The sequence below is a fragment of the Blastocystis hominis genome, assembly GCF_000151665.1.
Source record: "Blastocystis hominis, Singapore isolate B (sub-type 7) whole genome shotgun sequence assembly, scaffold_20".
NCBI lineage: Eukaryota > Bigyra > Opalinata > Blastocystidae > Blastocystis > Blastocystis hominis.
In genome coordinates, this window is record NW_013171828.1 from 173,407 (window position 1) to 201,319 (window position 27,913).

A 27,913-nucleotide genomic window follows, 5' to 3' on the forward strand; every position below is an offset into this window, starting at 1 on the left:
AATTACAATCGATCCAAGAATCCAACAAACAATCCAACAATCGCTTCCATCACTTCCATTTCGAATAATCGTTTTGATAGAACGAGATTTCTCGCCCTTCCAGTCCATTATCGCGCAATATTCCCTCCACTCGCTCTTTCAATACATTGCGGAAACCTTCGTCGTTCCACTCACGGAACCAAATCTCAATTCGGTGATTGATTTGTTTCTTATACGGAACCGATTTGTCAACCACACGAGCGCCCGTTATGTTATCCCCATCGTCAAGACTTTCACCGATCAGACTCAGAACCACTGTTTCCCAAACATCCGACAACTTCGCGTGATCCTCTTCTACACAATTACTATTATCATTACCAACAACTATCATACTTCCAAATAATACACGCATATTACCTCCTCGACGGTTCTGAGCGTCTTCGTACTTTGGCTCAACTCCTTCCTTGAATAGACACTGGCTCTGGATCTAATATTCATTATCCATTACCATTCAAAACTACTTTGTACTTTCGACTTCCTTCGCCAGGATTTCTTTCGTCATTTCGGATTACAATCTTTTCATTACCGTCAAAGAATACATCCCTAGATACATCAAATGCGAATACGACAAGAATACGAAATTCGCGGAAGCTTGTTCCAATAACCCCAAAAATCTTCGATCGTGTTGAATGAACAGATCTTCTCAAACGAACTCTCATAATCGCGAGCTTTATCAGCTTTCTCTTCCTGTTGATATTGTTCAGATATAACCCATGTATTCTGTAACAAATGGAGTTCTTCTGCAGTATCAGCCATGATAGGAAATGTTTTAAAATAAGTTTGTAGTAGTTTTTTGTTGAAGAATATGGAATGTGATTATTTCTTAATAATACAGGATTTTTAAAGCATTTATAGCCAAATCCTGGACTCTATTACCGATAACACAATCATTTGTAGATAATCTTGTGTTTCAAGGGATTCTTGTAGTTCCAATGTGATTCAAACTCTGTTGAGGCCAAGTAAATGGAATTCGTTTGAGCCTATGTGGAGTAATGAATCCACTTCGCAGCTTCGTGTCAAACATTCTTTCAAATTACTTTTCATTCATTCCATTTCATTCAATATTCAAATATCACTCCATTTTAAACAACCATTCGTTTTTACTTTATATTACTTTCATATCTCATATGCAACAACAAACAACAAACAACAACATCATTAACAAAACTTTACAATTCAATTCACTTTACAACGAAGGCTTTATTGTTCCTTTGTTTTCTTTCTCCATAAACTTTATATATTCACGCTCTATATCTCATTTCCGTTCCATTACTTTTCACCTTTACGCGGAATTCGTTTTATATCGCGTTTCAATATCCAAAAGATTCCAAACTCAAACACCTTTTACTTACATCACGAAAACAATCGTTACACTCATTATTATGCTTATTGTGTGGACCGCTATCGTTATCATTTTCACTGTGCTTATTTCTTTCAAAAACACAAGTTCCACAATCGGATATACAAACATCGACACCATCGACACTACCAACAAAATCAAACACTATTGTCAAGGAACCATTTTATATATCGTATACACACACATACACATACACATACACATACACATACACTATTATCATTCAATTCATTGTTCTATTAAGGATATTGCTATGTATAATTTCAAACAATAGCGATATGACCATATCAACACCAACACTCCAATCAATACATTCAAAACTCCACATATCAAATACAAATACGATTTGTCAATACATAATAATACCAAAAGCGATATACAACATAACAAGTTCAAATACAACAAGAGTCGACATGTTCTTGTTATTGATATTAGACTCACTAGCTCTAATTGAAGAATCCTATTTCATTATTACACTACTTTACTTACGGGTCAAAATCGACAAGTCCTGCTTCGATTTCAAAACTCTCCATATTATCTCCATCTTTATCCGGAGGAATTATTACACCTTCAACCACAGCACCATTTTCACTCTTTAACACTTCTCCTTCCACTGCTAGATCGTTCATTTCGTCGACATTCATTCCATTATTTCTATTTATTATGCTTTCATTTCGATATACTACACTTCGACTGCTTCGATGAATCCATTCGAATTTATATTTCCATTATTACCATTACTTTCTCTATATTATCATTTGCATATTTAGAGCTTCGTACACTACAATTCCATTCAACACTTCAACACTCTCTCCAATACTTCTTGGACTCGATGCCTCCACTATTACAACTCCTCGATTTTCACTCATATTCTTTTACTATCAAAATTGTTTGTTTTCCAATTTGTGTTTTCGATTTCAACACATTATTAGTTTGTTTCAATCATTATTATTGTTATATTCTATATTCATATCTATATTATATCCATATTCATTCTATTCGGGATTACTTGTTCGTTTGTTTATTCGTTCGTTTGTTCATTCGTTCATTCTTTCATTCTTTCACTTTTCATATTCCAATCACCCTATTTTTACAATTCCAAAAATCGATAGAATCAAATACGCGGCAAAACAACCGCCAAATTCATTTCATCCATTCACAACATTTCTATTCTATTCCATTCCAACTTATCTATTTATCAATGTAACTATTTATTGATTCTATATTGAAATATACTCACAATAGTATAGAAAGAATGTTCGAAGCAAGACTTGCCCAGGGAAACATTTTGAAGCTAATAATCGATGCAATGAAGGATTTAGTATCGGATGCGAACTTTGAATGTTCGGATAACGAGATAGCTGTTCAAGTAGTGTTGTTTTAATGAAACGATGAATAGGCAATGGATTCGTCTCATGTATCGCTGATAACGCTTTGTCTACGTAAGGAGGGCTTCACTCACTATCGTTGTGACCAAACACTAACAATGGGACTTCGAATGAGCTCAATAGCTAAAATATTGAAGTGTGCTGACGGAGGGGACATGATATCACTGAAAGCTGAAGATGAAGGTGACACTTTGATTTTGGAATTTGAGAACGAGAATGCTGATCGTATAAGCAATTTTGAATTGAAATTGATCGATTTGGATGCAGAGCATTTGGATATTCCTGAAGAAGAAAGTCAATCTGTGATAAGTATGAATTCGAGTGAATTCCAACGTTTGTGTCGCGATTTGGGTACACTTGGAGATTCTTGTTGTATCAGTGTAACGAAAGAAGGAGTTCGTTTCAGTGTTGATGGTGATATTGGTAAAGGAAGTGTGACGCTTCGTCAAGGTGAAAGTATGGAAGGTAAGAACGGTGTTTCGATCGACATGAAAGAAGCAATCGAACAAAAGTTTGCTCTTCGTTATTTGATAATGTTTACGAAAGCGAGTTCGTTATCTGAGCGTGTGAAGCTTACATTAACAAACGAAATGCCATTGAAAGTGGAATACACGATCGAAGGTTTAGGTAATCTCTGTTTCTATTTGGCTCCTAAAATGGATGGAGACAATTAGAATGAGTGAGTGAGTGATGATAATAACTGGAGTTCGAATGAATGAATGAATGAATGAATGAATGAATGAGTAACTAATTCCGACTAAAGATAAATAAACAAAACAAAGAAAGAAAACAAAGAAACAAAGAAACAAAGAAAAAGAAAAGGTAAAGGATAATTGTATAGTAAATTGTTTGTTTTGTAAATATAGTTTAGAGATGGAACGATTGAGATTTTTAAAGAAATTGAAAGTATCGGAGCGGGAAACAAAGAAGATATTCTCATTTGAGTCCCTTCTCTTGATCCATTCCCAGTCCTGTGATATTAAAGTTTTGGAATGTTTTTGAACTGAGGATGTAGTGTGTTGACCTAAAAGATGATTCTATCCAGTGTTTACTTCATTCTGATTCCTCTCAGTTTACAGCTGTTTGTATCTACCAGAATTGGTTGATATCCACTTCTTTAGATAATCGTGTCTTTGTTTTGTTTTTTTCTCGGTTTCGAAGTAGATCTATAACCTGGAGAACCGAGAGATATTTTTTTCTTTTCATCTATCTATGGTTGAAACAGTGTGTGGTATTTTTATGTCAAATTACCGAATTTTCCTTGTTTTTACTTCAGGTCTAGTTGTCGTACGTTTCTATTCTTCCTTTGATCTAGATAACAAATATATCTGGCTTGGTAGTTGGAGAAAACAGATTAAACGTGGATCACGTTATCTGTTGTTTCGAACTGAATAGTTCTATATACCTCATCGATGAGCATGGAAGCATCATCGTACATTCTCCCTTCCTCCTCTTTCCCTAGTCCTTCCCTCTCTTATCCTCCACCATATCTCTCCAATTTTCGAGCCTATTTATGGCAGACACGCCTTGTGAATCCGCGTTTTATTGTGCTGGCTTCGCCTGCCTCGCTACGAAGAATTGTCATCTTTATGTTTTTCCCATTATCTCTTCCTTCACTTCCAGCTCATCGATCTGCAGTCCAATTCATTGGTCCACGATCTCTCCGGTTCCCCGTTTCCCCTTTTCTCGGCAGTCCTCCTCGACGACGTTCTTCTCTGCCTGGACACGGCCAATCATCTCGTCGTATCTCCTTCTCTCGCTGCCTTCTAGAGGCCTGGAGCCTTCGTACCGAGCAGCTCCTTCTCTTCCAGTCCCTCCCTTTCCCCGTTTCCACCATTGCCTCCTTTGTTTCCCCCCACGCCAATCTCCTCTTCGGCGATTCCCGCGGATCCATCCACTTCGCCCATTTCTCTCCTCCCTCCCAACCGGTTTCTCCGTTTCCACCTTCATCCCCTCAACCCTCCTTTCCTCCATCCTCGTCGTCGATTTTACCATCCTCGTCGTCGATTTTACCCCCACCTTCTTCCTCTTCTTCTTCTTCTTCTTCTTCTTCCTCTTCTCTGCCGGCGTCTTCGTCGCCCTCCTTCGGTCCCGGCTGCTCCACGCTTCGCGTCTGGGCCTCGGAGGCGGGTCGCTGCGTCGAGGGCAGCTTCGTGGGGTCGCGGTCGCTCGTCTACAGCGCGCAGCTGCAGTCCATCAAGCGCCTGTCCTCGGCGCGGCGTTCGCTGCTGCCCTCCGCGGTGTGGGCGTTCGCTGCGCGGCGCGGCGGCCTGTCGGTGGAGGAGCAGGACGTCGAGGAGTACTTGCTGGGCAACCGCATGCTCGCGCTCGCGCTCTTCCACGAGGGCGATATCCTCCGGTACCGGCAGATCGAGCAGCAGAGACGCGCGCAGAGCGAGGAGGAGCCGCGCGAGCCCGCCGCGGAGGGAGTGCTCAGCGAGGAGCTCCGCAGGAAGCTGGAGAAGCGGTCGGGCAGCGTGGTGATCGACGACGCCGAGGACGTGCTCATGAATTTGGGGCACGTCGAGGGGGACGTCGAGAGAGAGGGCGCTTTTTCAGGCAACGGGGAAACGGGGAAACCGGGGAAACCGGGGAGACGGGGATGTGGAGAGAGGAGAAATGCGGGGAAACCCGAGGGCGGCAATGCAAGCGCGAAATGGGGGAAACTGGAGAAACTGGAGAAACCAGAGAAACCTCTCAAGCGAAGTCAAGGGTGTGTGCAAACGGAGAAACCGGAGAAATCAGGGAAATTGGAGAAACAAGAGATATTGGAGAAACCGGAGAAATTGAAGAACCTGGGAAAGGCCGAGAAACCCCGGAAACGCTCTCAAGTCCCTCCCCAAAAAGAGAAACCAGAGAAACCAGAGAAACCAGAGAAACCAGAGAAACCGAGCGGTGCTGAGGACGATTTCGAGCTTTTCGATGTGATGAGCATCTATTCAGTGGACGAAATCGCGCGATTGCGGGATCGAGAGAGTCGAGGCGAGGCCGCGTCGGCGCAGGCGAAGCGTCCGAGCGTGGCGAACGCGTCGAGACGCACGATGACGGCGAGCGGAAGGCAGGAGCTGCGGAATTTGTTTGCGAAGAACGTGCAGGGAGATCGGGAGTATCAGAATCTACTCAACTCCATCGCGAGGGTCTCTGGAAATGCGGACGGAGTGGCGAGACTTCCGGAGGTGCAGAATACGCCGGAAAATATGAAGAAGCTTCGCGATTATTTGCGCACACTGAATTTGTCGTCTGAACAGATTGATAAGTTTTTGGGAGAAGGGTGCTCTGTTTCGTTGGAACAAACACGACGTTGATACTTTATCGTTCCTTTATACAATATTGATTTCGCTCTGCCTTCTGTAAACTTAATTTTCAAGTCTCTTGGACGCCTTCTCTCTGGCCCATGTAGTGATTGAGGTGTTCTTCTGAGCCCAGAGACCAATCGCTCCCATCACCATACCACCGGCCAAAAAGATATATGTGGGGAGTTCCCACGACTCTCTCGCGTGCTTTCCCTATTTCATAACTCAAAGATTATTTCTCCCTACACCAAACATCTTGGGAGCGGCTTCTTGCGCTGCCTCTTCATGGATGCATCGCACAAGTCTCTGCACAGGTATTTTACGAACCAATCTAGCAAACATCCTTCAATTCGACACGAAATTGACAAAAACTCCAATCTGCAATTCCCGCGGGAACCAACAAAAGAGAAACAAGCTTTGTAGTTCACACCTTTTCTCTTTATTTTTGTTTGGATTCCTGCTACAACACTCCGGTAGCTCCACATCTCGCGCTGGAAAACGACATCAGCACCCAACTCTCTCTCAACGTATCAAACAAACACTCCCATTAGTTTCATTGATCTTTACACTGAGTGAATATACAACTGGCACGACAAAATCAAAAGTTCACTGAATCAAGGCTCTATCTCCACTGCATCGGTACTCCCCAGCGTACTCCAGTCACGAAAACTGGCTTTTGCACCTGTACGCCCACAAAACAGCACACTCCCGTAAATACGCAGCCGATCGGGACATCTTGTTTGACCGGATACTGATCATAGCCACAACAAGCGGCAGAGTAGCAAAGCGAGGGTTCGACAGAACCGAGACGACCGCAGGTCGCTCCCTGACTCAAAAAGGTTGATGGGAACGTTCCCGCGGGGATCGCGTAAATCTGAGGGAGACAGAGTTGCTGGTACTGGAAAAAGCGGGCACGTCGCTGGAATTCATGAGGATCGTTTGCATAGATAAGAGAATAACTAGCAGAAGTTGGAACTGATAAAAGGGAGGGTAAGCAAATATTCGCTGGGATTAAAAAGGGAGAGGGTAAAGAAGTACGAAAAGGAGTGGTAGGAGATGTCGTAAGAGACGTTAAACGACGATAAAACTTATAATAAGCGGAGGCAGATACGTAGAGCGCGAACTCGATACGATTAATGAAATCAACTTCCAAACGATTAAGGTGGGAAATAGGCACATTCGCTAACTTAGTGTAAAAGGAAGGACAATAGCTAGTCTCTTCGTGATATTTATGAGCAAGAATTATCCTGCGCCTTATGGAATAGGAAACAACCGTACGATATCAAAATTAAGAGCTCTGCATTGTTATAGCAGAGTAAGCAAGGACATTTTTCATGAAGTCTTTCAAGGTATAATAAAGAAAGGACATAGACTTCTAAACTACAATTCATGTTGGTAAAAACACTAAGGAATTAGGACTCAAAATCGCAAGTACTAGGCAATAAAAACCCGAAGTGCTTGTGGGTTACTCTTTCTAAAATAGAGTTGGTGATCGATATCTTCTCTCCTCTACACATGATTCGTGGACGCCGATCCTACCGAAGAGTTATCATCTATCATGGTTATCAAATAGCTATAATATGCTTGCTGCATATCAAGAAAATAAAAATCATCCATGGTTCCACGCAGCGGGAACTCTTAAGGGTATTTGTTACGCAGTAAAAAATAATGTGTTTTTGATTTGTACCCTATCGAGTGCGTAGAAGATTCTATCCTCCGTTTTTTGTAGTTAAGTAGGTATCGTCCTGAAGATGCTATAGCCAGGGTTTCAGGCCTTAATTAGATATTCTTTCAATGAATCTTTCAAACGGAGGGACACACCCAATGGGATGCATATCGTATAAAGAACACGAGGAGAGCCTTTTGGCAGCCATTCACCCGTAGAATGTCGATTTGTTATCTTGTAGTTTGTAATAACATAACATTTAGGGCCAGCTGCATCTAACTAGCTGATTCTAGAATTCTTAAACCTATTTTAACTTTGAAAAAATAGAAACAGCAGTCATGTTAGGGGATCGTTTTTTTGTTTCCATTTTATTTCCATTCCGTCGATCCACTCAACGTCATTCTAACAAACATATCGTACAACTAACTTCAAACAGACAATCAAACTAACAAGATTTCAACTAAGCTTTTCGAGTGTCCTTGCACTCCGTCACCACGAACTCCATCACCCACGGCGTGTCGTAATTTTCCTTCCCCACCACCGACGTCACCGTGGCTTTCACATTAAACATTTCCCTCCGACTCGCTCTTTCACAAATATTAAAAAACGACACCACGCGCGACGTCACATACGGACCTTCCCGATTTTCGCTCTGACGGCGTCATTTCCGCCTCTCTTCCCTACATCGCTCACCGTTGGGATCTGCTCCGTCACCGAGATCCGAATTGGGTTTTTCGACGCCGCCACGTTCACCGGCGCCACCACAGCGAGCTGGCAATGCCCGAGCAGCGTACTCACTGCATCGAAGCAATCGCCGCCCGTCTGGCTCCGATACGTGCGTAGCAGTGCTTTCCGTGCCAGTCTCAGCGCGTCCCACTCGCGCATCGTGGAATCTGCCCTCCGCACGGACTCTCCGAGAATGAAGAGTACCTTCGACGCGAAATCCTGGCCTTCCTCGTCACTGCCCAGTGCTCGGAACTCCCGGTCATTAATGATCACCGCCTCGCGTCCGAGGTCGCGGATCAGCTGCGTGAGCTGCGGGTCCTGCGATGGCCCGCGGCAGCCCTGCGAGAGCGACTGCACGAAGTACACCGGCACGCGCAGCGGCAGTCCCTCCAGCGTGCGCAGCACCAGGCAGAGCTCCGCGAGCGACGCCGCGCGGCCCGCCAGGTCGCGCACCGCGGTGAAGACGTGCTGGCTGAACCACATCGACGGGTCGTGGAACCGGCCCAGTCTACCTCGAAAAGGGGAAACGGGGAAACCTGGCTTGGCGGAGGACGCGCAGCCAGGACTCGCGCTCCTCGTCGCTCTGGCAGCGGAAGTGTTTTTCCTCGAGGTCTTCCGCGGTTTCCTCGACGTTTTCTTCGTCGTCTTCCGCGGTGGCGGCGTGGCAGGGCGTCACGGCAGAATCTGCCTGGGAGGTGGAGTGGATGTAGCTGCGGAGCGAATCGACGGAGCGGAGCTGGAGCGGCGTTTCGGCGACGCGCTTGGTGAGGACGTCGAAGCCGCGCGCCTTGCGCGGGTTGAGGGAGAGGCTCCCGCGGAATTCGGTGTGCTCGTCGAGGACTGGATGAGAAGGAGAGGACAAGGATACCGAGCTCGCGCTGCTGGGCGCGCATGGCATCGGTGATGGTGATGTCGCTGGCGCGTCGGCGGTAGGAAGGGAGCGGGAACCAGATGATCTTGCCGATGGTTACGATGACGAGCTTCTCTTTCCAGAGCCGGAAGAGATTGTGGGACGATTTCTTGAGCAGCACGCCGCATTTCAGGACTTCCGCGCCCTGCTCGAAGCGCACGGGCGCCGATGTTTTGTCTGTTTGTTAGAGAAAGGAGAGAGAGAGAGAGAAACCGAGAAGCTCCACAAGGCCGATTGCGCAGTTGCGGAAGAAATTGCGCTGGTCGCGGAGGACTTTGGATTCCTCGATTTCGCGGAGGTCGCGGGACTCTCGGGGGTCGCGAACCTCACGGCGAGGGGAGGAGGGCTGTGCGATATCGGAGATTCCAGAGATCATACCGATTTAATGCGAGAGATATCGCGGTCTGATGAGTTTGGCTCTTGATAGCTATTAAAAATCTAAGAGTGCTTATTTTTTAAAATCTAAAAGTACGATGGTTCCTATCCCACTTCGAATCGAATGGGATGAATCATCTCGACTTGACTGTATTCTGCGAGAAATGCCAACATTCCCCATCTACAAAGAATTTCCATCAACTAGAGAGCACCTCGGCCACTGCATCATTGGGTTGGATCTCGATGTATATTCTCTGCTGTGATTGGGTCCTTCGATTTACCAAGACTTGATTCACGGGATTTGCGTTTAGTTGTGTTGGAGCATTCAAATGTTTCGATGACGATGAATCCGGCTCGTCTGCATTGGATTCGTTCATTTGTACCAAAAATACAAATAAGTATTCCAATAATAGTAATAATAATTATGTTGTATTGGTTCGATTTTGAAACGCCTGATATTTGCGTGTTCGACTCTTTATTTTATTTTCAAATATCACAGAAGGATATCACATCTACATTACGTAGATTACGGCTTGCAAACATAACCTTAGAAAATTGTTTCTTGTAGGAGCAGGACAGTGATGGATGCGAGCGAGGACGCTGAGCAATTCTTTGAAACAGCCGCAACGACCACCCAGACCTCCTCCCAGTGGATTGGTACTTCCCGTTTGTTTCCTTCTCACTCCTCAGAGAAATCGCCTGTGGTGAGTGATCAAAAGGCAGAAAACCCGTTTAACAAGAGTTTGGAGCATTGCTGCTTTTCGTTGTAGATGTGAACAAACCCGTCAATCCATTTACAAGAAATACCGTGCAAACGCCTGGGTACAATCCCTTTTTGAAACATACGCTAGGAGAGTCGAAGTGTATTTTTATTTTGTCGGTGAAGTAATATGCAGCGAGTTCTTCTCTTTATGCCACCTACTCCGATGATTCTATGAATGATGAGGTTTGGTCGATCGTTTGCTTCCATTTAGAGTGGAAAGGACTCTGTATTCAAAAGGCTTTTGAGCCATTGCAAAATCAACTGTTGTGAGGTCGTGCTGGATGACATTAGCTATCTCGCTTCGAAGTTGATGTTTCAAACGATCGTTGAGCATTTCTCATCGACCCAGTATCAAGACGTGCTGACTAGCGTAGGCTGAGCGTGTGTTCTGCTCCATAGTATTACATGATTCTCAGTTTACAGAAGATTCATCAAGCGAGTAGTGCAAGCAATACAAGCAATGCAGGTAATACAAGCAGTACAGGCAATACAGGTAGCGCAATCCCCGCTAGCCAATCTCCCAAGGAAACCAATGCTCTGGCCAGCGAGTTGTGCCCTCTCTTCAATCATTGCTTTTCGGAGATTTGCCACATGGATGTCACTTGCTTCGAAGACTTGGCTCCCTTTCCAGAATCCTTCCTGGATAACACCAAGGTCTACTCTCTCGGTGGATGGCCATTTCGGCTGGCCGTGCTTTATGCCGATTTTTTGTTTCAGATCGGTGCTTCTGAGATAGAGGAGTGCAACTTCTTGCTCCGCTATCTCTCCATGTTGTTTAATTGCATCCAAGAAAATGAGGATGACTCTCCACTCTATCGAAGCTGTTTACAACTTTCTAAAGAGGAAGTCGATTTTATTAGCATGAGTAATCTAGGCTACCTCCATGATCATCTCCATCGAGGACAAGCTCTTGAACTATTACGCTTCGAAATGTACACAGTCTTAGCAACTCTTCATAGAATATAGTTAAATTCTCTCAAGTAAAAAATCTTGTGGCAAACTGGCTTCCCATCCACTTTTCCCTCCAACTTCCCACTTTCGTTCTCCTTTTCCACCTTTTGGATTGTTTTCTTCAAGAGAATGCGCCCGACTCGAAATTCGATCTGTGCAAAGGAGAGATGTTCCACAAGAATTCCGATTCGATGCTGAATGAGTTTGTGGAAGGAATGAAAATGATGAAGTCTGACCGTGCCGAAGAGAGTTTGCAGAGAGTGATTAGCTTCAGCGAGTCGTTGATTTTTCTATTTTCTGAGCAGTAGAGACCCGCTGATGATCAGTAAAGCTGCAGAAATGTTGTATTCGATTTATATGCGGAAGCACGAAGATGAGAAGGCGCTATACTTATTATTGGATTTAGTTGTTCGCAATCCTTACCTTTACTACACAAAGAGCATCGAGTTTCTATTAAATCAAATGCTGTCAGTGCCAAAGTGGAGTGAAGAAAAGCTAGCATTCGAGAGATGGAAAATTCAATATCACATCGAAGGGTGCTGCTCATGAAACGAGTGATGCTTGTGAGGATGTATTGTGTGTGTGTTGTTTTGTTTTACTCGCTTTTGCCTGTTTGTTTGGAATTCCAGAATTCGGGGCGATTTCTTGATTTTTGGATAGGTCAAATCGATGTCTACGAAAGATTTGGCACTGCGTATTGTAAAGGACCAATTTGGTATTCTTGCTGAAGTGGGGAATCAATTGTTTGGGTCATCCTAAGGAAGTCTGTCGTTTTGTATCAAATCAGGGACATCCCACATTTCCTGAAATATTGCGTAATGCGAGAAACGTATTTAAATCGAAAACAAATGATGCCAAAGTAAGTTTGCTCTGTAGGCTGCTTTAACTGGAATAGACAACGGAATGCGTGTTGTCTCTGACGCTTCACTCCATTCTTGTTCCGATCGTTCCCTCTGTAGATTGCAAGAAGCTGATTTCCGCTCGTTATACTGTATTGATGTTTATTTTTTGATTACTGCAGTTCGACACAAAAGCAGCTCTGTATCGATTGCGGTTAGGCGCTTTCATTCAATATGTCCGAGAAGAGCTGGGTGATGAAGTATTTTTTACAAATTTCGATTCTCTCTCAGTGCGCCTGCATCATTACTGAATTTGGAATCCGCGGAGCCGCCACCCTGGAAGACATTATCAACAGCATCACCCAAAACTACCCAGGCAGCTTCCTCGTCTTCCTTTTACCCCCAGACCAATTCACCATCGGTTCTCTGCAGCGTGCCATCGACATGCTGATCGCTCGCAACCTGGTCTGCCAGAAGAAGGACATCGCGACCTACGCGCGCGAGCAGGACGCCGAGCTCACCGCGCAGTCCGTCACCAGCCGCCCCACACGCGGCCGCGGCGGGAAGTCTGCGCGAGGCGGCCGTGGAGGGAAAGTGAACCGCGCCGCGGCGCTGGCGGGAGAAAAAGAGTGGAAAGATCTGGACCGTCCGGTGGTGAAACGACGCGGAAAAACGCTGGGCGACTGCCTGGAATTGCCGGGGAAGAAGAGCAAGGACGAGTGGAAACGAGGAAACGGGGTAACGCGTAGGCCGGCACCGAAGGAAGCGCTGTCGGCGGTGGACAGCGAGCGGAAATCGATGCTGTTCTGCGTGAACATCGAGCGATACACGTGCATTCTGCAGCAGCAGCTGATCCTGCAGTACGTGGAGGAGCGCGTAGGAACACTATTCCGTGTCGAGTGCAGCTGAACGCGACGTCGCGGAAGGTGCTGGAGAGCATTTTCACGGTGGTGGGGATCGCTCCGCACGCGCGCACCGAATCCTCGGCGATGTTCTCGGGGCAGCAGGCCTTCTCGCGACTCCAAAGCGAGGTGGAGACCACGTGGACGCTCTTCTTGAAGCACCTGGCCGCGCTGGCGTCGCCGCGAGTGAGCTGTCTGAGCGTCGTCACGCCGTGCGACTCGGCGCTGGACGCGACGGGCGGCGAGTACCGCGTGAACTACAAGGGCGTCATGCAGCTGATCGTGGAGGACACGATCGCAGCGTTCGTGGAGGTGGGCAATGCCGAGGAAGGAACTGAGCGGTAGGCGAGGGAGCAGCGCGTGTGCGCGAGCATCATCCGCGCGCTGATCAAGCATAAGAAGCTGGACGAGCAGGAGATCGCGAATATTTGTATGCTGCCCGAGAAAATCTGCCGATCGGTGGGAATGAGCGGAGAAAGTGAGGAATAGTCGGTGCTGGCGCTGCTGAATGATCGGTTCATTTGCACGCAGGAAGTGCCGAGGAAGCCGGATCATAGCACGCAGACCACGATTTACTTGTTCACGATGAATTTGGAGTATACGGTGAAGAATATTATCGACTTCATTTACGTCATTATTTTGAATTTACGATCGCGACAGAAGGTGGTGGTTATGAAGCATGCGGTGAGGGCTGGAGCGAAGGATGACAAGTAGAGCCTTTATGAAGTCGAAAAGAGAGGAAATCTGAGCAAGGAGCAAAAGATTCAGATGACGGAGATGGAGAACGGACTGTGCTGTATGGACATGTCGATTTTGAAGCTGGACCAAACGTTAGCGATTCTTCGTGATATGTTTTAGTTGTGTTTTTTGTTGGAATCATAATTGTTATGGAGAGCGATCCAAAGAGTAAGCTTCAGGTAGAATCCACAACTGGATCATGGTGATGCATAGCCTTTAGAAGAAGAGACAATCACCGACTCTTTCCAATCGGTGCTCGATTCCTCCGTCGCTTCGGTAAGTACGGCAATTACGGGTAGATTGCATTCTATATTTGTGATTGGCGTAGCGCTAAGTAGTGAGTATAAGAATCTGGACGAGTTAACGAAAATGATGTTGTTGAAACTAAAGGACATTCATCAGCAAATCCAAGTCGAAGGGGAAAAGTGGTTTGAAACAAGAAGTGATCTATGTACCGATTTTTCAAAGTTGTTTTATATTCTAGTGGATGGATTAACCCCTTTCCTAACGAATGTCGAGGCAGTTCATGATAGTTCTGAAGAGTTGTTGAAGATGATCAAGAAAGTGGATGCGTACACAACCAACTTAGAGAAGAGAGTGCATGAGATGTTCTAACAAAGATAAAGATTCGAGTGTTACTCTTTTTTTTCAACCTGTTTCCTTTGAACACGATCCGATATTAATTGCACATATTTGTTCACTTCTGAAGATACTTTTGACAACAGCTCTTCAATTGTTTCAGAGTAGGGCGAAATGACTTTCGACTGCAACACATCATAAAACATGCGGTACCCCATTGTTGCTGGATTGCTGAACCAAATGAAAAAGGGGATTTTGAGAAGATCCGCATTAAACAATCTACTCATCACACCTTTCAAAATAGACTACAGTCTTTCGAATATAGGTTCGATGGGAGCAATTATCAACTCGGCAACCATCAAAACAGTCCTGAAGGGAAATAGCAGAGCCAATAAAGTACCAGTACTGCAAATTCATGCGGACTTCCTCCTTTTCATTTCGAGCGAGTGCTAAAAAGCTCCGATATCCGGGAATCAAGTATTCGATTGTCAAACTACAAATAGTGGATAGGTGCAGCAGACTACAGCAAGATATGCAGAGGAAAGCTGAGAATCCAATTCATCACTCACGAATAGGTAATATATGGGATCCCAAACCTCCTTACCTTGTTTTAAATATTCAATGAGTGAAGCTCCTGCTGGTGGAAAATTTTGTATGGTCCTTTTAGAAGGGATCGGCTGCAGCGACAGTGACGAACGGAACGCTGTGAAGAAAGCCCACATGGAATACCTAAATTCTCTGAAGGTAAATGAAAATTGCGTCTACCGTGAGTTGGATGCATCCGGTTTGTGCGTATGTTTTGGCTTCCACTTTCATGGTAGGTGGGACTGAAAGAGGACCAGGCCGCTCCTACGACCTTATCTGCGTCCGTCATTTCCTCTGGAAAGAGACGTTACCCCAATAACACGGTCCTGGACCACTTGATCGAAGCCGGAACATTCCAAACCAGCGAAGCTCTTACTAAATTGCTCGCCGATGTCATAGAAGGAAATGGAAGAATTCATTTTGTCGGTTGTTTGGGAGATGAGGATGTAGCGTACTAGAAGAATTTGTGAATGAAATATATAGCAAGATGCAGCATCTGAAGGAGCTGGTCACCGCTGCGAAGGTCGCCGGAGTGAGTGAGATCTACATCCACGGTTTCACGGGAAACGACAGCAGCACCGAGAACGCGTACCCTCCTCGTAATCGATTGATGCCTCAGCGACATGCTCGTGGTGAAGGACCTTGAGTCGTGGTTGGAGGAGGAGCAGTGCGCGAAGTTCGGTTCTCTGAGCGGCATGCAGGGTCTGATCGGCGTTTACGCGTTGCTGGCGCGCGTGGAAGCGTTCTACAAGATGCTGATGCAGGGCTCGAACACCACGACGCTGTCCGCGAGCGAGTACTTGCAGCAGCGCTACGACGCGAAGGAAACCGACAGCGACTTGACGCCCGCGCTGCTGACGCCCAGCGCGCAGCTGCAGGACGGCGACGTGACAGAGAGGGAGAGGGCTGACGGGTAGCACGTGGTGCTGTTCAACCACAACACGTCGAGCAACTACATTCTGAAATCGGTGTTCAGTCTGTGCGACACGTCGCTGACGCTCGACGACAACGCTAAGACCATCCTCAAGAACCTCGCGTTCCTCAGCACCGCGGTGAAGCCGAACATCCACCTCGCGATGCTCATCGCGATGGACTCGATGCCCTGTCCGTTCCTGTTCGCGTCCGACGTGCTGCGGCCCGCGTTCAGCAGCGCGCTGAGCGAGGCGGGGAAGAGGTGAGAGCGGCGAAGAGGGCTCACGCAGACAGCTGTTCGTGATGGAGGACAACACGGCGAAGCTCTTCCAGCTGCTGCAGAGCGAGGAGAAGGGGAAGGGCGTGAGCGACGTGGTGCGGATCAACAATCTCATCAAGAAGAAGAAGATGACCGACGATTTGGCGCTGCAGCACATGCAGGTTCGCGTTGAGCGATCGGATCAGGCGTAGGGCGTGGCCAGCATGGCGTGCATGGCGATGGCGGCGCAGCGCTACGACGCCGTGTATCTCAGCTTCGCGGGAGCGATCGTCGCGGCGCTGAAGCAGAGCGAGATGCTGACGACGGTGATGTGCATGGAGATCGATCGTCTGCTGAAGCAGGTCTGCGAGGCCGCGACGCAGCACGGCTACGCCGTGGTGATTGTGGGCACCGATGGGCTGGCGACGCGCGTGCCGCAGCGAGAGGAGGTCGCGTTCCCGGTGGTGAAAGTGCCGTGCGTGGTGGTGCCGGCGCGGGGCGAGGCGCTGGAGAAGGAGGATTGTGGGAGAGAGAGGGAAGGGAGTGAGGTGTAGTGGAGGAGTACTCCGTGGAGAATGTCGCGGCGACGTGTTTGCGTCTGGTGGGCGTGGAGCCGAAGGAGTACATGGCGCCGTCGCTGATTAAGGGGTTCGTGAATCAAGAGTTGAGCCAGTGAATGAAAGATTGAATGAATGAAAGATTGAAAGATTGAATGAATGAAAGATTGAATGATTGAATGAATGATTGATTGAAGGTTTGCGGGATTGATGGGATTTCGAGTGTTTGTTGGAAACAATGGAAGCCGAGTCCGGTTCTAACAGCGCCTCCAGCGTGGAGCGCACGACTTCGGTGTCCCGCGCGTTGTGAGTGCACAGCACGATGCGCTCGAAGGCGTCGGGCTGCTCTTTCAGCACGTTCAGAATCGTTTGGATTTCCGTTTTCGAGGCTTCGGCGATCGGATAGCGATGTGCACGCGTGGCCAGACAAGGGAACGCGATCGTGCTGATCTTCTTTTTAATACTCAGCATCAGGGCCTCGCGGTAGCAGCTCGATAATTGGCTTTCCTCCAGTTCGGTGGGATGAATGCGAGTATATGACACGCTGCGATTGAAAAACATACAAACGCAAAGCTACGTCGGAGATGCTGCGTGGATTACCCATTTACACGGAAGATCAAAGCCGTGACCAATCACCACAGAACCCACATCGCACTTCTTTAACCGCTTACAATCGTTTCGGAGTAAATGACCGCCTGCTTTGTTAATGACATTTGCTACGCCCTCTGTCGATGACTCTTTTCGAAAAAACCCACTTGGCTTCGAGAAATCGCTATTTACATCGTTTACAATACACTGCACATTTAAACTTGTAATATCTCCTTCAAATATGCTCAACTTGCTGGCAAGCTTTGAAGATCCACATGTCGGTATCTCTAATAGCTATCGATTACTTCCACCCCGCTCACCCAATACTTCTACGATTCTCTTTGCAACAGTCTTGGCAGCCATGGGCGTTTGCTACGCGGAAGGTTCCTATGCGCTGGTAAATATATGATACCACACAACAACACTCTAATTCCTACGAGAGAAACAGAATTTTGTGAGATAAGGCATAACCGCGGGACTTTTTCAATTCATTGTTGATCTCAGTTTCTGTTGATAATGGCGACACTCTACAATGTTCCGATTCGAAAAGAGCCCAAGTTCTACAGGGACTACTTCTCTTCGAAAGAGGATCAACTCAATGCTTTAAAGAGCTCTTCTACGATATATGTTGGTAATTTGAATTTCTCCACCACGGAAGAGCGCATTTTTGCAGCTTTTAGTTGTTGTGGTCCAATTGACAAAGTGATAATGGGAATCAATCGACGCACATTAGCCCCTTGTGGATTCTGTTTTGTAATGTTAATTTGCTCGGTTATTGTAACGATGTAGATTTTACACTCACGAAGCGGCCCAGAATGCTGTGGACTTTATGAGTGGCTTAAAGATTGACGGAAGGAACATTCGTGTAGAGATGGACTGGGGTTATTCAGATGGCCGTCAATATGGACGTGCGGTGGACGGAGGTCAGATTCGACACTATGTAAAGGATATTATAACGAAGGGACAGAATCTGGACAAAAAGCAAGACAACCATGGTTATCGTGATAACCGGAAGCGAGATCGTGACGGAGGCTACAATTCTCGGTATAACGATTCTCGATCGAGATATGGAAACGATTCAGGTTATGATTACAAGCGCCATAAATCGTACTAGTACATTGTTTGTTGCAAAAGACTGCGTATTGGGGCTGATTCCCGATTTGTCTCTAATTAATAGGGACCATTTGCCCCTTTCTGACCCTAATTTTGCTTTGTGGTTTTCTTCTTATCAGTATTAACCACACTAAGACAAGCTTTCATGGGTCGTGTTATTAGAGGTACGGTTGGGTAGCAAGTGTAGTGCATTACGCTCGGTTGATTTGTTTTTTTGTGATTTCTGTTGTTCCTTGCTGAATTCATCTAACGGCGTGTGTAGGACAAAGAAAGGGAGCTAAAGGAGCTGTCTTCCAGGCTCACACTCACCTGCGCAAGGGAGTGCCTCAATTCCGTGCCTTGGACTATTCTGAGCGCAACGGATTCTTGAAGGGAGTGGTGAGAGAGATCGTTCACGATTCCGGTCGTGGCGCTCCTCTTGCTCGCGTCACTTTCCGCAATCCGTATTTTTGTTTGACAGAAGGTGGCTAATGGGTAGTTACCACTTCAAGGTGGACAAGGAGCTGTTCCTGGCTGCTGAGGGTATGTTCACTGGCCAGAGCGTGTTCTGCGGTAAGAAGGCCGATATCAGCGTCGGTAACGTGCTTCCTCTGCGTGAGCTTCCTGAAGGAACTGTTGTGTGCAACGTGGAGCACAAGGTGGGCGATCGCGGCAGTCTGGCTCGTTGCTCTGGCGACTACGTGACTGTGATTGGCCACTCGGATGACCGCAGCATGACGTTCATCCGTCTGCCCTCGGGCATCAAGAAGACGGTTTCTTCGAGGTATGTTTTTCTCTCTTTGTGTTGGTTGTAACGCGTAGCTGCCGTGGCATGGTGGGAATCGTGGCTGGCGGAGGCCGCATGGACAAGCCGATGCTGAAGGCGGGTCGTGCGTACCACAAGTTCGCTGTGAAGCGCAATGAGTGGCCGAAGGTGCGCGGTGTGTGCATGAACCCTGTGGATCACCCGCACGGAGGAGGTAACCACCAGCACATTGGTAAGCCTTCGACTCGCAGCCGTGGCACTTGCCCCGGAAAGAAGGTGGGTCTGATTGCTGCTCGTCGCACTGGACGTATTCGTGGACGTGTGGAGCCTTAAGAAGGACCGAAGAGAGCAGAGTAAAAGGGCTGTTGTTGGTGTGGATGGGTTGTTTGTTGAACAATCAAGGCATGGTACAAGCACGGTTGACTCCTCACCTTCCATTAGGTCCCACAACATGTTCGATATGTCGTAATCACTCTTGTCTGTGGGATCGATCTCGAAGTCGATTATGTCGTTGAATTTGGATCTCGTCATCACGCCCTTTATCATCGGGGAGTTAAAATCCCATTTGATGCCCGTGAGCTGGTGATACAGCAAAAATACATTTCTAGTTGATAGAACACGCCCACCCCTACTTCACTTTCATTTTTGTAACATTCTTTTCCTCCTTTTCCTGGTTTATTTTGTTTACCAAGTCTTGATACTCAAGTTCGGCTTGTTTTACTTCGTTTTCCTTGGATCTATATAACATTGTTATCAGCAAATGTACGCTATATCTCTTTGAACTCGTTCCATTCGCGATCTCACTTCTCCTTTTTCCTTGCTCAGGGATTCAATTCGCTCCTTTTCTTTCTCGATCTCGTCTATCCGAATCGCGTCACTCTCCAATTCTTGGAGCTCATGTTCCATTTCTACAAAGGAAAGAGAGATAATCAAGGATACCCTTTATCATTTCGCGCTTGGACTCCTCGCGATTCTTCATTTCTTCTCTTTTGGTCTCTAGAACTCCCAATGCTTCCTGAATTGTTTCTCCGTCCGCGTGTGGGTCAAACACACCGTTTAGATCCGATACAAGGAGATCCACGCAGGGCCAGTCCACCGAGGTTTCCATTCAGATAAAAATTGAATTCAAACTCATTATTGTAACTCGACAAGATGGACAATCATACGCATTGGATTGGGTTAGAAATGCGCTCCTAAAGGAAATAAAAGAATCGAAAAGATGAAGAAACGAGATTGACCTGAGATGCTTCGTTTTCTTTTCTTTCTTTCTCTCTTTCTTTATTGTTTCAAACAAACATCTCATCAATAGTTATACATATTAATTAAATTGATTCAAAGTAAATTGAAATCTAAAAACACACACACTCGCTATGCATTTCGATGTTTCTTCGGTGTTCCAGACCCCGTTCCACCTTCGCTTTGCCGCTTTTGAGTTCGCTTTTCATTCTGTTCGCTTTCTACAGTTGATTCGGTCCACCCGCCACTCATTACCTCGAATTTCCTCCGAATAGTCTCCATCATCGTGGAACAGCCGCAACACTTCTCGACTGGCCAGCACGCGTTCAATCGACAAAACGCTTCGGAAGGAATCCAAAAGCGAACTCACCGAGTACACCACATTCCGCTGCTTGCAGTTATCAATCAGCATTCTACACTAAAAAACCTTCCCAATCGCCACTTCCAATGGAAATTAATCTGCAAATGCTGGGCATTCCCCACGATCCACAAAGCCTGCTTGGCTCGTGTCAACGCCACGTTCAATCTCTGCAGGTTGGAGAGAAAGCCCACCGATTTGATGGCCTGCGCGTCTTTCAAGGTGGATCGAACGCACGAAAGAATGATGATGTCGCTTTCGCCGCCTTGAAACGCGTCCACCGAGCTGATTTTGACCAATTTCAGGTCTTTTTCGAACTGTGCACAATCGATGACGCTGTTCATTCGATTGCGGATTTGATGCACTTGCGCGGTGTAGGGCGAAATGACGCCGATGGAGTAGCCGATGGTCGAGGGAGGGAGTTGGAGGAAGAGTCGGTGAATGAGATCGACGACGATTTCCGCTTCGCGGAGATTGTGGAAACTGGATCGATGCTTGGCGCAGATTCCCTGGATCGCATCGAATTCGAAGAGAAGTACTTCGGGAACATCGAGGAACGCGTAGGAAGGCACGGAGGAGTTTTGGAAGATGTAGCAGAAGGAGGGCTGGCGAACACGCTTGCTGTCGATGAGCTGGCTTTGATAGACGTATTGATTGGGCCAGAGAGAGATGGAGGGCGTCATTCGGAACTGAATTCGAAGCGATAGCCGCGGGAATTTGTTGAGAACGAGTCGCTCGAAGAGCGATTTTCCGTATCCTAAGCGTTTGATGGTGGGATTGAGGATGGTGGCAGCGAGTTGATGGGAATCTCCGACGAGAATGAAGAGAGAAGGCTTCACGCAGAGCGGAATCAAGCAATGAGGCTCTGTGCATTGGGTGGCTTCGTCGACGATAACGATGGGCAGCTGCGTGCCTTGCGAGAGAAAGGAAGTCACCTGCGTGTTGGACGACGTGGCCAGCGTGGACACGATCTATCACGAATCAAACAAACAGGGGAAAAGGGGTACCACGCGCGCGTTCATCAGCGTGGACTGCTCGAACTTCTTTCGGAGATACCCGTCGGTTTCGGTGGAGAGTCGGTTCGCTGCGTCGCTTCGGAACTTCTTGATCTGCCGATCCACCATCCCGTCCAGCTCGTATTTCTGCAGGAACGCGCGCTCGGGATGGTCCTTCACGCTGGCGTCGCCGCCCACGCGGCCCAAGCGAATCACGTTCGGGTTTTGCGTCGACGGAATGCTGATGACCAGCTTCTCCAGCAGCGTATCGACCGCGGCGTTCGACGGAGCCGCGATTAGAATGCGCAGATGCTGCATGTCAGAGCGTGGAAACGTGGAAACCGGGTAGGTGGCGACGATGGTCTGCACGATGGAGACGATTGTGGTGGTTTTGCCGGTTCCTGGCGGTCCTTCGACGAGATAAACTCCGCTCAATCCGGGACGCGATAATGCAGTGACGACTTCGAGTTGAAACACATTGAGTTGGCGACGCAGGGCATCGTAGAGAGTCTGAGAGGAATGGGAGAAACGGAGAAACGTACGGGATCGATGTGGGAAGCGAGCGTTTTGTTGAGTTTGGACGCGGTTTGCGGGTATTTCTGCGTTAATTGCGTGGCCCATTGCGATCGCAACGGGTTTTTCTGAAGGCTGGAGACGGCGATGAACTCTCTGCAGAAGCTCGTGAAGCCGACGAGCGAGTAAAGAACGATCTCGGACCCGATAGGGAGCTGCACGCGCGGACTGAGATAGACGGTACATTCGGGTTTGGCGCTGTTTGTGTCGAGAAGGGTGCAGACGCCGAGCGCCAGCTGGATGTTGGCCTTCTTTTTCTTCTTGGAGAGCTTTTCGGAGGCGATGAGGACTACAGATTCCGCCCATTTGTACGAAGTGAGGTCGGAGGTGTCGGATCGAACGTGGATGAAGCCGCTCTCCGCTTGTCCGGCTTCGGTAACCCGCGCTGCGATCATTTGGAAGTCGTGTTTGCCTTTGAGCGGCTTTTCAAAGTCCGGATTGTCTTCCTCCACGTTTGCTTCTGCTTCTTTGTTGTTGTTGTTGTTGTTGTTATTATTGTTGTTGGACGACGAGGAAGTGTTGCGTTCGATTCCGTAGGTGGCGAAAAGAACGGAGAGCGCTTCGGAGATGGCGAAGGAAAGCTCTTCGAGAATGCAGAACATCATCGCTTCCACGTATTTTGAAAGACTAGAAAACTCAACGGAAAGAAGAAAGAAGCCTACGAGCTGTACGTCTGGCTCAGCGTGATGTTTCGACTGTTTTGGAAATGATAGCTCTCCATCACGTTCAGCTGACACACCGTATCGATTAAAAACTGCCGAGGGTTGATGAATTGGGGCTGGGAAAGCGCGTTGGGGCGACGCGAAACGACGTGCGATGGATGATTGGAGGACTGGATTTGCTTTTGTTTCTCGCTTTCCTGCACCGTTTTCGTGATGGCTTTGTTCATCTGCATGAGGGAAAGCAGAGAAGACATGGCCGTGTTGCGAGCCTCCGCTTCGCCTTCGCGTAGCACGTGCGTTTCTTGCGATTCCTCGTCTTCTGAGGACGATTCGGACGAAAATCCGTCCATTTGACTGAGCTGCGACACCAAAATCGATCGATCCGAAGCGGTTTGTTGGAGCACGGACGTTCTGGAATTGGATTGGCCAATGATTTCAGGGTTTGAATCCACCATTTGAATGATGGTGGGCTTTCCTCCTTCTTCATCTTCTTCCATCGAGGCAGTCGATTCTGTTTCTGTTTCTGTTTCTGTTTCAGAATCGGAAGAAGAATCAATGAACAGAGGCGAAGAGGGCTTTTTGGTTTCTTCTATGGTTTCTTTGGTGGGTGTTGGAACACTCTTTGTGGCTTTGGAAGTCGAGAGAGGGGTTGTTGGTTTCTCCTTTTTGAATAAGGAATGGATGGTAGGTTGATTCGATTCTCTGGAAGCAGGCGATTCGGTTTCATTGGAGAAAAGCGAGTCTTCTGAATCGGTAGAATGAACAGAATGAAGTGATTTTTTGTGGATGACAGATGGAATTATCGTGGAAGAAGAAGAAGAAGAAGAAGAAGATGTTGATGGGTCTGTAGATGAGGAAAGTGATTCCTTTTGATTGGTTTTTTTAGGAGTGGTTTTGTTTTGATGGGATTCCATGAATGGTTTGCTATCATTCATTTCATTCTTCACGTTATTCTCATTTTCATTTTCATTAACAGTCGTTTTCATTTGCTTGATTGGAGTTTGTTTTTGACTCATAATTTCTTTCTCATCGGTTTGAAGCGACGCTGCTTCATTGGAACTAACCATTTCACCCTTCTCAACTGATTGAATCTGCGTTTGGTTCGACGTTTCCCCATTCTCCTCCACTTCCACTTTTGTTTCAGAATCATTCCGTTCATTCTGCTGCGAACTCGTTTCCCTTTCCTTCATTCCACTCTTTTCCATTTCGCTTTCACTCATTTCCTGCGTCGCCTCTGCACTTCGAGTTTCTTTGACGCTTTGCGTCGCTTCCACGCTTTGCGTCGCTTCCACGCTTTGCATTCTTCTCATGCTCTGTGGAGTTTCCACATCCTGCGTCGCCTCCCAATCCTGCGTGGTTTCCACGCTTTGCGTTGCTTCCACACTCTGCGTAATCTCCCGATTCCACAATAATTTCTCCGATTTCATTTCCACCATTCCACCGTTCTTTTCTGTTTCCGTTTCCGATCGATTCTCCTCCAATCGAATTGTATTTTGACTCTCCATCGCGCTCGCTTCCGTCCAATTTCCATTTTCTTTTTCTTTTTCTTTTTCTTTCTTCTCCTCATCGATCGCCAAATCCAAAACTCGTTTCATTTCATCTTCGAATCGAACCAATGGACTGCGAAGTCCATCCACCCCCGTTTCCACGATCTCCTTTTCCACCATCACGCACGGTCGAAACACAAATCCGCTCGGTGCTTCGCGGTTTTGACTGATCGTTTCATAATAACACGCTCGAATTCCTCGCGAAGACGTCATCGGCTCCGAAACCTCCACGTTGGGTCTTCGAATTTGGCCTGGCCGACGCATCACTGGCGCTCGTGGCTGTGTGGATGACAAATGATATTGCAGCTTGATCGACGAATCATTTGGAGGGTGAGGGACCGATGAAACTCCCTGGATTGGAGCGGAAGAAGAAGAAGTCTGTTGGAAAGAGGATTGAAAATAGGTGGAAGCATTGGACGAAAATGAATTCGATGGAATTGACGAAGGCTTCATTGTGTTTGTGTTTCCATTTGTGTTTCGATAATACGGATTCTGCATCGTATTTGGCGGGGAATTCATCATGGGTTGCGGAGGAGAGGGCGGATAAGCGTAGTTCTCTTGTCCATGCGGGTAGTTCATCGGATGCATGCTTGGATTCATCGGATAGGGCTGTGGAGGCGGATAGGAGGGATGATTTGAATAAGGAGGAGCGAAACTACTCGCATTACTGTAAGGGGGTGGATAGTAGTAGGTCGGAGGGTTGTTCTTGTTCTCTGGATAATAACCATCGTGAATGGGAGGAGGCATGGATTGCATTGACGAGGAAAGATTGGTTGACGAAACGCCATTCATGGGGGAGAGTGGATTCGTCATGGGAGTTGGTGTTGTAGGACGAGCACGCGGTCGATTGAAGAATTCAGAAATCGTATGTCGTTCCTTGTTCCATCCTTTGGAATTTGTACTTGCTGGATACGAATTACCTACGAATTCACAATTCCCTAGGAACGGTACCGTTCATATTCGTATTACTCATTTTAAAACTCCTTCAATTCCGTAATATCAGTAATGACTAGACCGGATGAGTATTTATAGAATTCCATTGGTAACAAGAATACATGAAATACAAAATCATAATAAACAAAAACTAGAATAACCACAAAACAACAACAACAGCAACACCTACGATTATGAAAGTAATTTTATTCCTATTCGATTCCAATCAACAGGGGCTGTGAAATAGGAATAATAGAAAAAGAGAGGCAAAATGAAATTACAAGAATATGAGGAAACTGATACATCATAAAATAGGAAAGGCCGAATCGATTACGTTGGTTGCATTATCGTGTTGCCTCCAACAGTGTGGTCTGATAGTGATGGTTGTTGAAAAAACGAGGGGAATCAAGTAATAACGTGTAGGTCGAATCACCTAACTGTACCTGTGCATACACCTTCACTTCAGGACGTTTTACCAAAAAGAGAAACGTGGAATTCTCTCATTCCACCCAGAATACAATCTAAAAGATGTTCGTTCGATCTGTACAATCTGTATCTGTTAATTCTGCGCAAATTGCCCGTATGTTTTCAAAGTGTGTGTGGGAGAGCGGCCGCCATGCAAATCTTTGAAGCTGGTCTGAAGAGAGCCGATCCCTACACCGCCGTGTATAACTACTTGAAGGACGGCAAGGATTCTGTAGACGGTGTTCGTGTTGGGTAGAGTTTCTCCGTTTAGTCGTGATTTTTAGTGATTCCAAATCTGTCGTGATTGTTGGTGGAGGAAAGGCAGCTGTGCGCATGGCCGAAGCCGCCGAGGACTACTTCGGCGACCGTATTCACTCAGGTCATGTGGTTACGAAATACAAGCATGCTGCCGGCAATCACCTGAAGCGCATTGGCGTAACCGAAGCGGCTCACCCAGTTCCGGACAAGAACAGTGTCGCTGGTTCGTTAACTCTGTTTAAGACGCTGGCCGAAAAGCCGAAGGACAGTGTTGTAATTACTCTCATTAGCGGCGGCGGCAGCGCTCTTCTCAGCGCTCCGTCTCCCGGCGTGACCCTGGATGACATTCGCCAGACGACCAACGTGCTGCTCGGCTGCGGCGCGACGATCCACGAGATCAACAGCATCCGCAAGCACCTCTCTGCGATCAAGGGCGGTCATCTTGCGGAGGCGGCGTACCCGAACCCGTGCTTCTCGCTGATTTTATCGGACGTGATGGGCGACGATCTCTCGACGATCGCCTCGGGCCCGACGCACTTCGACCACACGTCCTTCCAGGACTGCAAGGCGATCATCGACAAGTACGGCATCTGGGACAAGCTCTCCGAGGGGTTGGCTGCACGGTGGATGAATGAGGCGTAGCGTTCGGAAGCAGATCCAGGGCGGCGTGGACGGCACCGTGGCGGAGACGCCGAAAGAGGACAGTCCGGTGTTCGCGAAGTGCGTGTACACGCTGGTAGGGAACAACGACCAGTCGCTGGACGTGTCGGCGGCGAAGGCGCGCGAGCTGGGCTACACGCCGGTGGTGCTGTACAGCGGGCTGGAGGGCGAGGCCACGGAGATGGCGGAGAAGCTGCTGGCGATGGCGCGGGACATTAAGAGCGGCAAGGGCTCCGTGAAGGCGCCCGCGGCGATCATTGCGGGTGAGAGAGAGGAGAGGAGATGATGGGTAGGCGGAGAGACGACGGTGAATCTGGGAGCGAAGTTCGGACTGGGAGGCCGGAACCAGGAGATGGCGCTGAAGGCGGCGATCGCGCTGGACGGAGAGAAGGGAATCACCTTCCTGAGCGGAGGCACCGACGGAACCGATGGGCCGTGCGATGCGGCCGGAGGCGTGGTCGATGGAGAGACGTATCAGAGAGGAAAGAAGAAGGGACTGGAGGCCAGGGACTTCTTGAAGGCGCATGATGCGTATAACTACCTTAAGCATTTGGATGGAGAGCACATCGTGACGGGACCGACCGGCACGAACGTGATGGATATTGCAGTGGTTCTTGTGGAATGGAGTGTTTGTTGAAAGAAGCGATTGTTGAGTGGTGCGTGTGAGAGAGTCAACAGAGAGTGTGTAGAGACGATTTCGGGTGTGGCAAAAGAACAGACACAGGGAAAAAAGTGGATTTTGAGTGTAGTGCGAGAACACAAACGAGAAAGAAAGTGGATTTTTAGTGTGGTGAGAGGACACGAACAAGGAAAAAGGCGGATTTCGATTGCTACGCGAGAACACAAACAAGGAAAAAGGCTTATTTCAATTGTTGTGAGAGAACACGAACAAGGAAAAAAGGCTTATTTCAATTGCTGTGAGAGAACACAAACAAGGA

The 27,913-nt window shown here is 47.4% G+C and overlaps 16 protein-coding genes; 8 read left to right on the forward strand and 8 right to left on the reverse strand.

Moving 5' to 3' along the window:
- Positions 1-37: 37 nt before the first annotated feature.
- On the reverse strand, positions 38-795 carry GSBLH_T00002417001 (uncharacterized protein; the record flags this gene model as incomplete). XM_013041422.1 has 4 exons in its annotated part: positions 38-333; positions 373-466; positions 501-582; positions 617-795. The coding sequence occupies 4 exons, from the start codon at positions 793-795 to the stop codon at positions 50-52; spliced, it is 639 nt and encodes a 212-aa protein (XP_012896876.1). The 3' UTR covers positions 38-49.
- Positions 796-2,654: 1,859 nt separating this feature from the next.
- Positions 2,655-3,461, forward strand: GSBLH_T00002418001 (uncharacterized protein; the record flags this gene model as incomplete). Its single annotated transcript, XM_013041423.1, has 2 exons — positions 2,655-2,768; positions 2,799-3,461. 2 exons carry the CDS (start codon positions 2,655-2,657, stop codon positions 3,459-3,461), a joined length of 777 nt encoding a protein of 258 aa, XP_012896877.1.
- A 680-nt stretch (positions 3,462-4,141) lies between these two features.
- Positions 4,142-4,737, reverse strand: GSBLH_T00002419001 (uncharacterized protein; the record flags this gene model as incomplete). XM_013041424.1 has 1 exon in its annotated part: positions 4,142-4,737. The coding sequence occupies one exon, from the start codon at positions 4,735-4,737 to the stop codon at positions 4,432-4,434; it is 306 nt and encodes a 101-aa protein (XP_012896878.1). The 3' UTR covers positions 4,142-4,431.
- Positions 4,738-6,087: 1,350 nt separating this feature from the next.
- GSBLH_T00002420001 (uncharacterized protein) lies at positions 6,088-6,429 on the reverse strand. XM_013041425.1 has 2 exons: positions 6,327-6,429; positions 6,088-6,293 (listed from the first exon to the last, which is right to left on the reverse strand). Exons 1-2 carry the CDS (start codon positions 6,420-6,422, stop codon positions 6,144-6,146), a joined length of 246 nt encoding a protein of 81 aa, XP_012896879.1. The 5' UTR covers positions 6,423-6,429; the 3' UTR covers positions 6,088-6,143.
- Positions 6,430-6,625: 196 nt separating this feature from the next.
- On the reverse strand, positions 6,626-7,590 carry GSBLH_T00002421001 (uncharacterized protein). XM_013041426.1 has 4 exons: positions 7,516-7,590; positions 7,359-7,484; positions 7,119-7,327; positions 6,626-7,085 (listed from the first exon to the last, which is right to left on the reverse strand). The coding sequence occupies exons 2-4, from the start codon at positions 7,469-7,471 to the stop codon at positions 6,703-6,705; spliced, it is 705 nt and encodes a 234-aa protein (XP_012896880.1). The 5' UTR covers positions 7,472-7,484; positions 7,516-7,590; the 3' UTR covers positions 6,626-6,702.
- Positions 7,591-8,160: 570 nt separating this feature from the next.
- GSBLH_T00002422001 (uncharacterized protein) lies at positions 8,161-9,370 on the reverse strand (the record flags this gene model as incomplete). XM_013041427.1 has 3 exons in its annotated part: positions 8,161-8,398; positions 8,431-8,980; positions 9,009-9,370. 3 exons carry the CDS (start codon positions 9,368-9,370, stop codon positions 8,207-8,209), a joined length of 1,104 nt encoding a protein of 367 aa, XP_012896881.1. The 3' UTR covers positions 8,161-8,206.
- A 2,770-nt stretch (positions 9,371-12,140) lies between these two features.
- GSBLH_T00007092001 (uncharacterized protein) lies at positions 12,141-13,926 on the forward strand (the record flags this gene model as incomplete). Its single annotated transcript, XM_013041428.1, is given in 8 exon segments — positions 12,141-12,170; positions 12,202-12,330; positions 12,367-12,462; positions 12,493-12,570; positions 12,602-13,186; positions 13,216-13,553; positions 13,563-13,671; positions 13,702-13,926. Coding segments are annotated over 8 exon segments (1,590 nt in total).
- Positions 13,927-14,322: 396 nt separating this feature from the next.
- Positions 14,323-14,602, forward strand: GSBLH_T00002424001 (uncharacterized protein; the record flags this gene model as incomplete). XM_013041429.1 has 2 exons in its annotated part: positions 14,323-14,401; positions 14,435-14,602. 2 exons carry the CDS (start codon positions 14,323-14,325, stop codon positions 14,563-14,565), a joined length of 210 nt encoding a protein of 69 aa, XP_012896883.1. The 3' UTR covers positions 14,566-14,602.
- Positions 14,603-15,150: 548 nt separating this feature from the next.
- On the forward strand, positions 15,151-15,760 carry GSBLH_T00006512001 (uncharacterized protein; the record flags this gene model as incomplete). The annotated part of the gene is made up of 3 exons (XM_013041430.1): positions 15,151-15,321; positions 15,351-15,565; positions 15,598-15,760. 3 exons carry the CDS (start codon positions 15,151-15,153, stop codon positions 15,758-15,760), a joined length of 549 nt encoding a protein of 182 aa, XP_012896884.1.
- A 112-nt stretch (positions 15,761-15,872) lies between these two features.
- On the forward strand, positions 15,873-16,839 carry GSBLH_T00002425001 (uncharacterized protein; the record flags this gene model as incomplete). The annotated part of the gene is made up of 4 exons (XM_013041431.1): positions 15,873-16,001; positions 16,032-16,288; positions 16,317-16,467; positions 16,498-16,839. The coding sequence occupies 4 exons, from the start codon at positions 15,873-15,875 to the stop codon at positions 16,837-16,839; spliced, it is 879 nt and encodes a 292-aa protein (XP_012896885.1).
- Positions 16,840-16,926: 87 nt separating this feature from the next.
- Positions 16,927-17,403, reverse strand: GSBLH_T00002426001 (uncharacterized protein; the record flags this gene model as incomplete). The annotated part of the gene is made up of 1 exon (XM_013041432.1): positions 16,927-17,403. The coding sequence occupies one exon, from the start codon at positions 17,401-17,403 to the stop codon at positions 16,927-16,929; it is 477 nt and encodes a 158-aa protein (XP_012896886.1).
- Positions 17,404-17,946: 543 nt separating this feature from the next.
- Positions 17,947-18,544, forward strand: GSBLH_T00002427001 (uncharacterized protein; the record flags this gene model as incomplete). Its single annotated transcript, XM_013041433.1, has 2 exons — positions 17,947-18,188; positions 18,220-18,544. 2 exons carry the CDS (start codon positions 17,947-17,949, stop codon positions 18,542-18,544), a joined length of 567 nt encoding a protein of 188 aa, XP_012896887.1.
- Positions 18,545-18,671: 127 nt separating this feature from the next.
- On the forward strand, positions 18,672-19,667 carry GSBLH_T00002428001 (Ribosomal protein L2). XM_013041434.1 has 4 exons: positions 18,672-18,707; positions 18,806-18,986; positions 19,022-19,306; positions 19,345-19,667. The coding sequence occupies exons 1-4, from the start codon at positions 18,689-18,691 to the stop codon at positions 19,619-19,621; spliced, it is 762 nt and encodes a 253-aa protein (XP_012896888.1). The 5' UTR covers positions 18,672-18,688; the 3' UTR covers positions 19,622-19,667.
- A 249-nt stretch (positions 19,668-19,916) lies between these two features.
- GSBLH_T00006513001 (uncharacterized protein) lies at positions 19,917-20,396 on the reverse strand (the record flags this gene model as incomplete). Its single annotated transcript, XM_013041435.1, has 3 exons — positions 19,917-20,025; positions 20,055-20,196; positions 20,228-20,396. 3 exons carry the CDS (start codon positions 20,394-20,396, stop codon positions 19,917-19,919), a joined length of 420 nt encoding a protein of 139 aa, XP_012896889.1.
- A 533-nt stretch (positions 20,397-20,929) lies between these two features.
- On the reverse strand, positions 20,930-22,756 carry GSBLH_T00002429001 (uncharacterized protein; the record flags this gene model as incomplete). Its single annotated transcript, XM_013041436.1, has 3 exons — positions 20,930-21,853; positions 21,890-22,189; positions 22,220-22,756. 3 exons carry the CDS (start codon positions 22,754-22,756, stop codon positions 20,930-20,932), a joined length of 1,761 nt encoding a protein of 586 aa, XP_012896890.1.
- Positions 22,757-26,135: 3,379 nt separating this feature from the next.
- Positions 26,136-27,612, forward strand: GSBLH_T00002430001 (uncharacterized protein; the record flags this gene model as incomplete). XM_013041437.1 has 4 exons in its annotated part: positions 26,136-26,309; positions 26,342-26,926; positions 26,958-27,238; positions 27,269-27,612. Exons 1-4 carry the CDS (start codon positions 26,209-26,211, stop codon positions 27,610-27,612), a joined length of 1,311 nt encoding a protein of 436 aa, XP_012896891.1. The 5' UTR covers positions 26,136-26,208.
- Positions 27,613-27,913: the final 301 nt, after the last annotated feature.

Bases quoted from the DNA above. Each gene is read 5' to 3' on its own strand.
- GSBLH_T00002420001 (XM_013041425.1), bottom strand. From the start codon at position 6,422: ATGTTTGCTAGATTGGTTCGTAAAATACCTGTGCAGAGACTTGTGCGA. The intron at 6,294-6,326 runs GTAGGGAGAAAT...GTTATGAAATAG, and splicing joins CCGCTCCCAAGATGTTTGGT to GGAAAGCACGCGAGAGAGTC.
- GSBLH_T00002421001 (XM_013041426.1), bottom strand. From the start codon at position 7,471: ATGAATTGTAGTTTAGAAGTCTATGTCCTTTCTTTATTATACCTTGAA. The intron at 7,328-7,358 runs GTACGGTTGTTT...CATAAGGCGCAG, and splicing joins GAGCTCTTAATTTTGATATC to GATAATTCTTGCTCATAAAT. The intron at 7,086-7,118 runs GTACTTCTTTAC...TTTTAATCCCAG, and splicing joins ATCTCCTACCACTCCTTTTC to CGAATATTTGCTTACCCTCC.
- GSBLH_T00002428001 (XM_013041434.1), top strand. The intron at 18,987-19,021 runs GTATTTTTGTTT...GCTAATGGGTAG, and splicing joins CGCGTCACTTTCCGCAATCC to TTACCACTTCAAGGTGGACA. The intron at 19,307-19,344 runs GTATGTTTTTCT...TGTAACGCGTAG, and splicing joins AAGAAGACGGTTTCTTCGAG to CTGCCGTGGCATGGTGGGAA.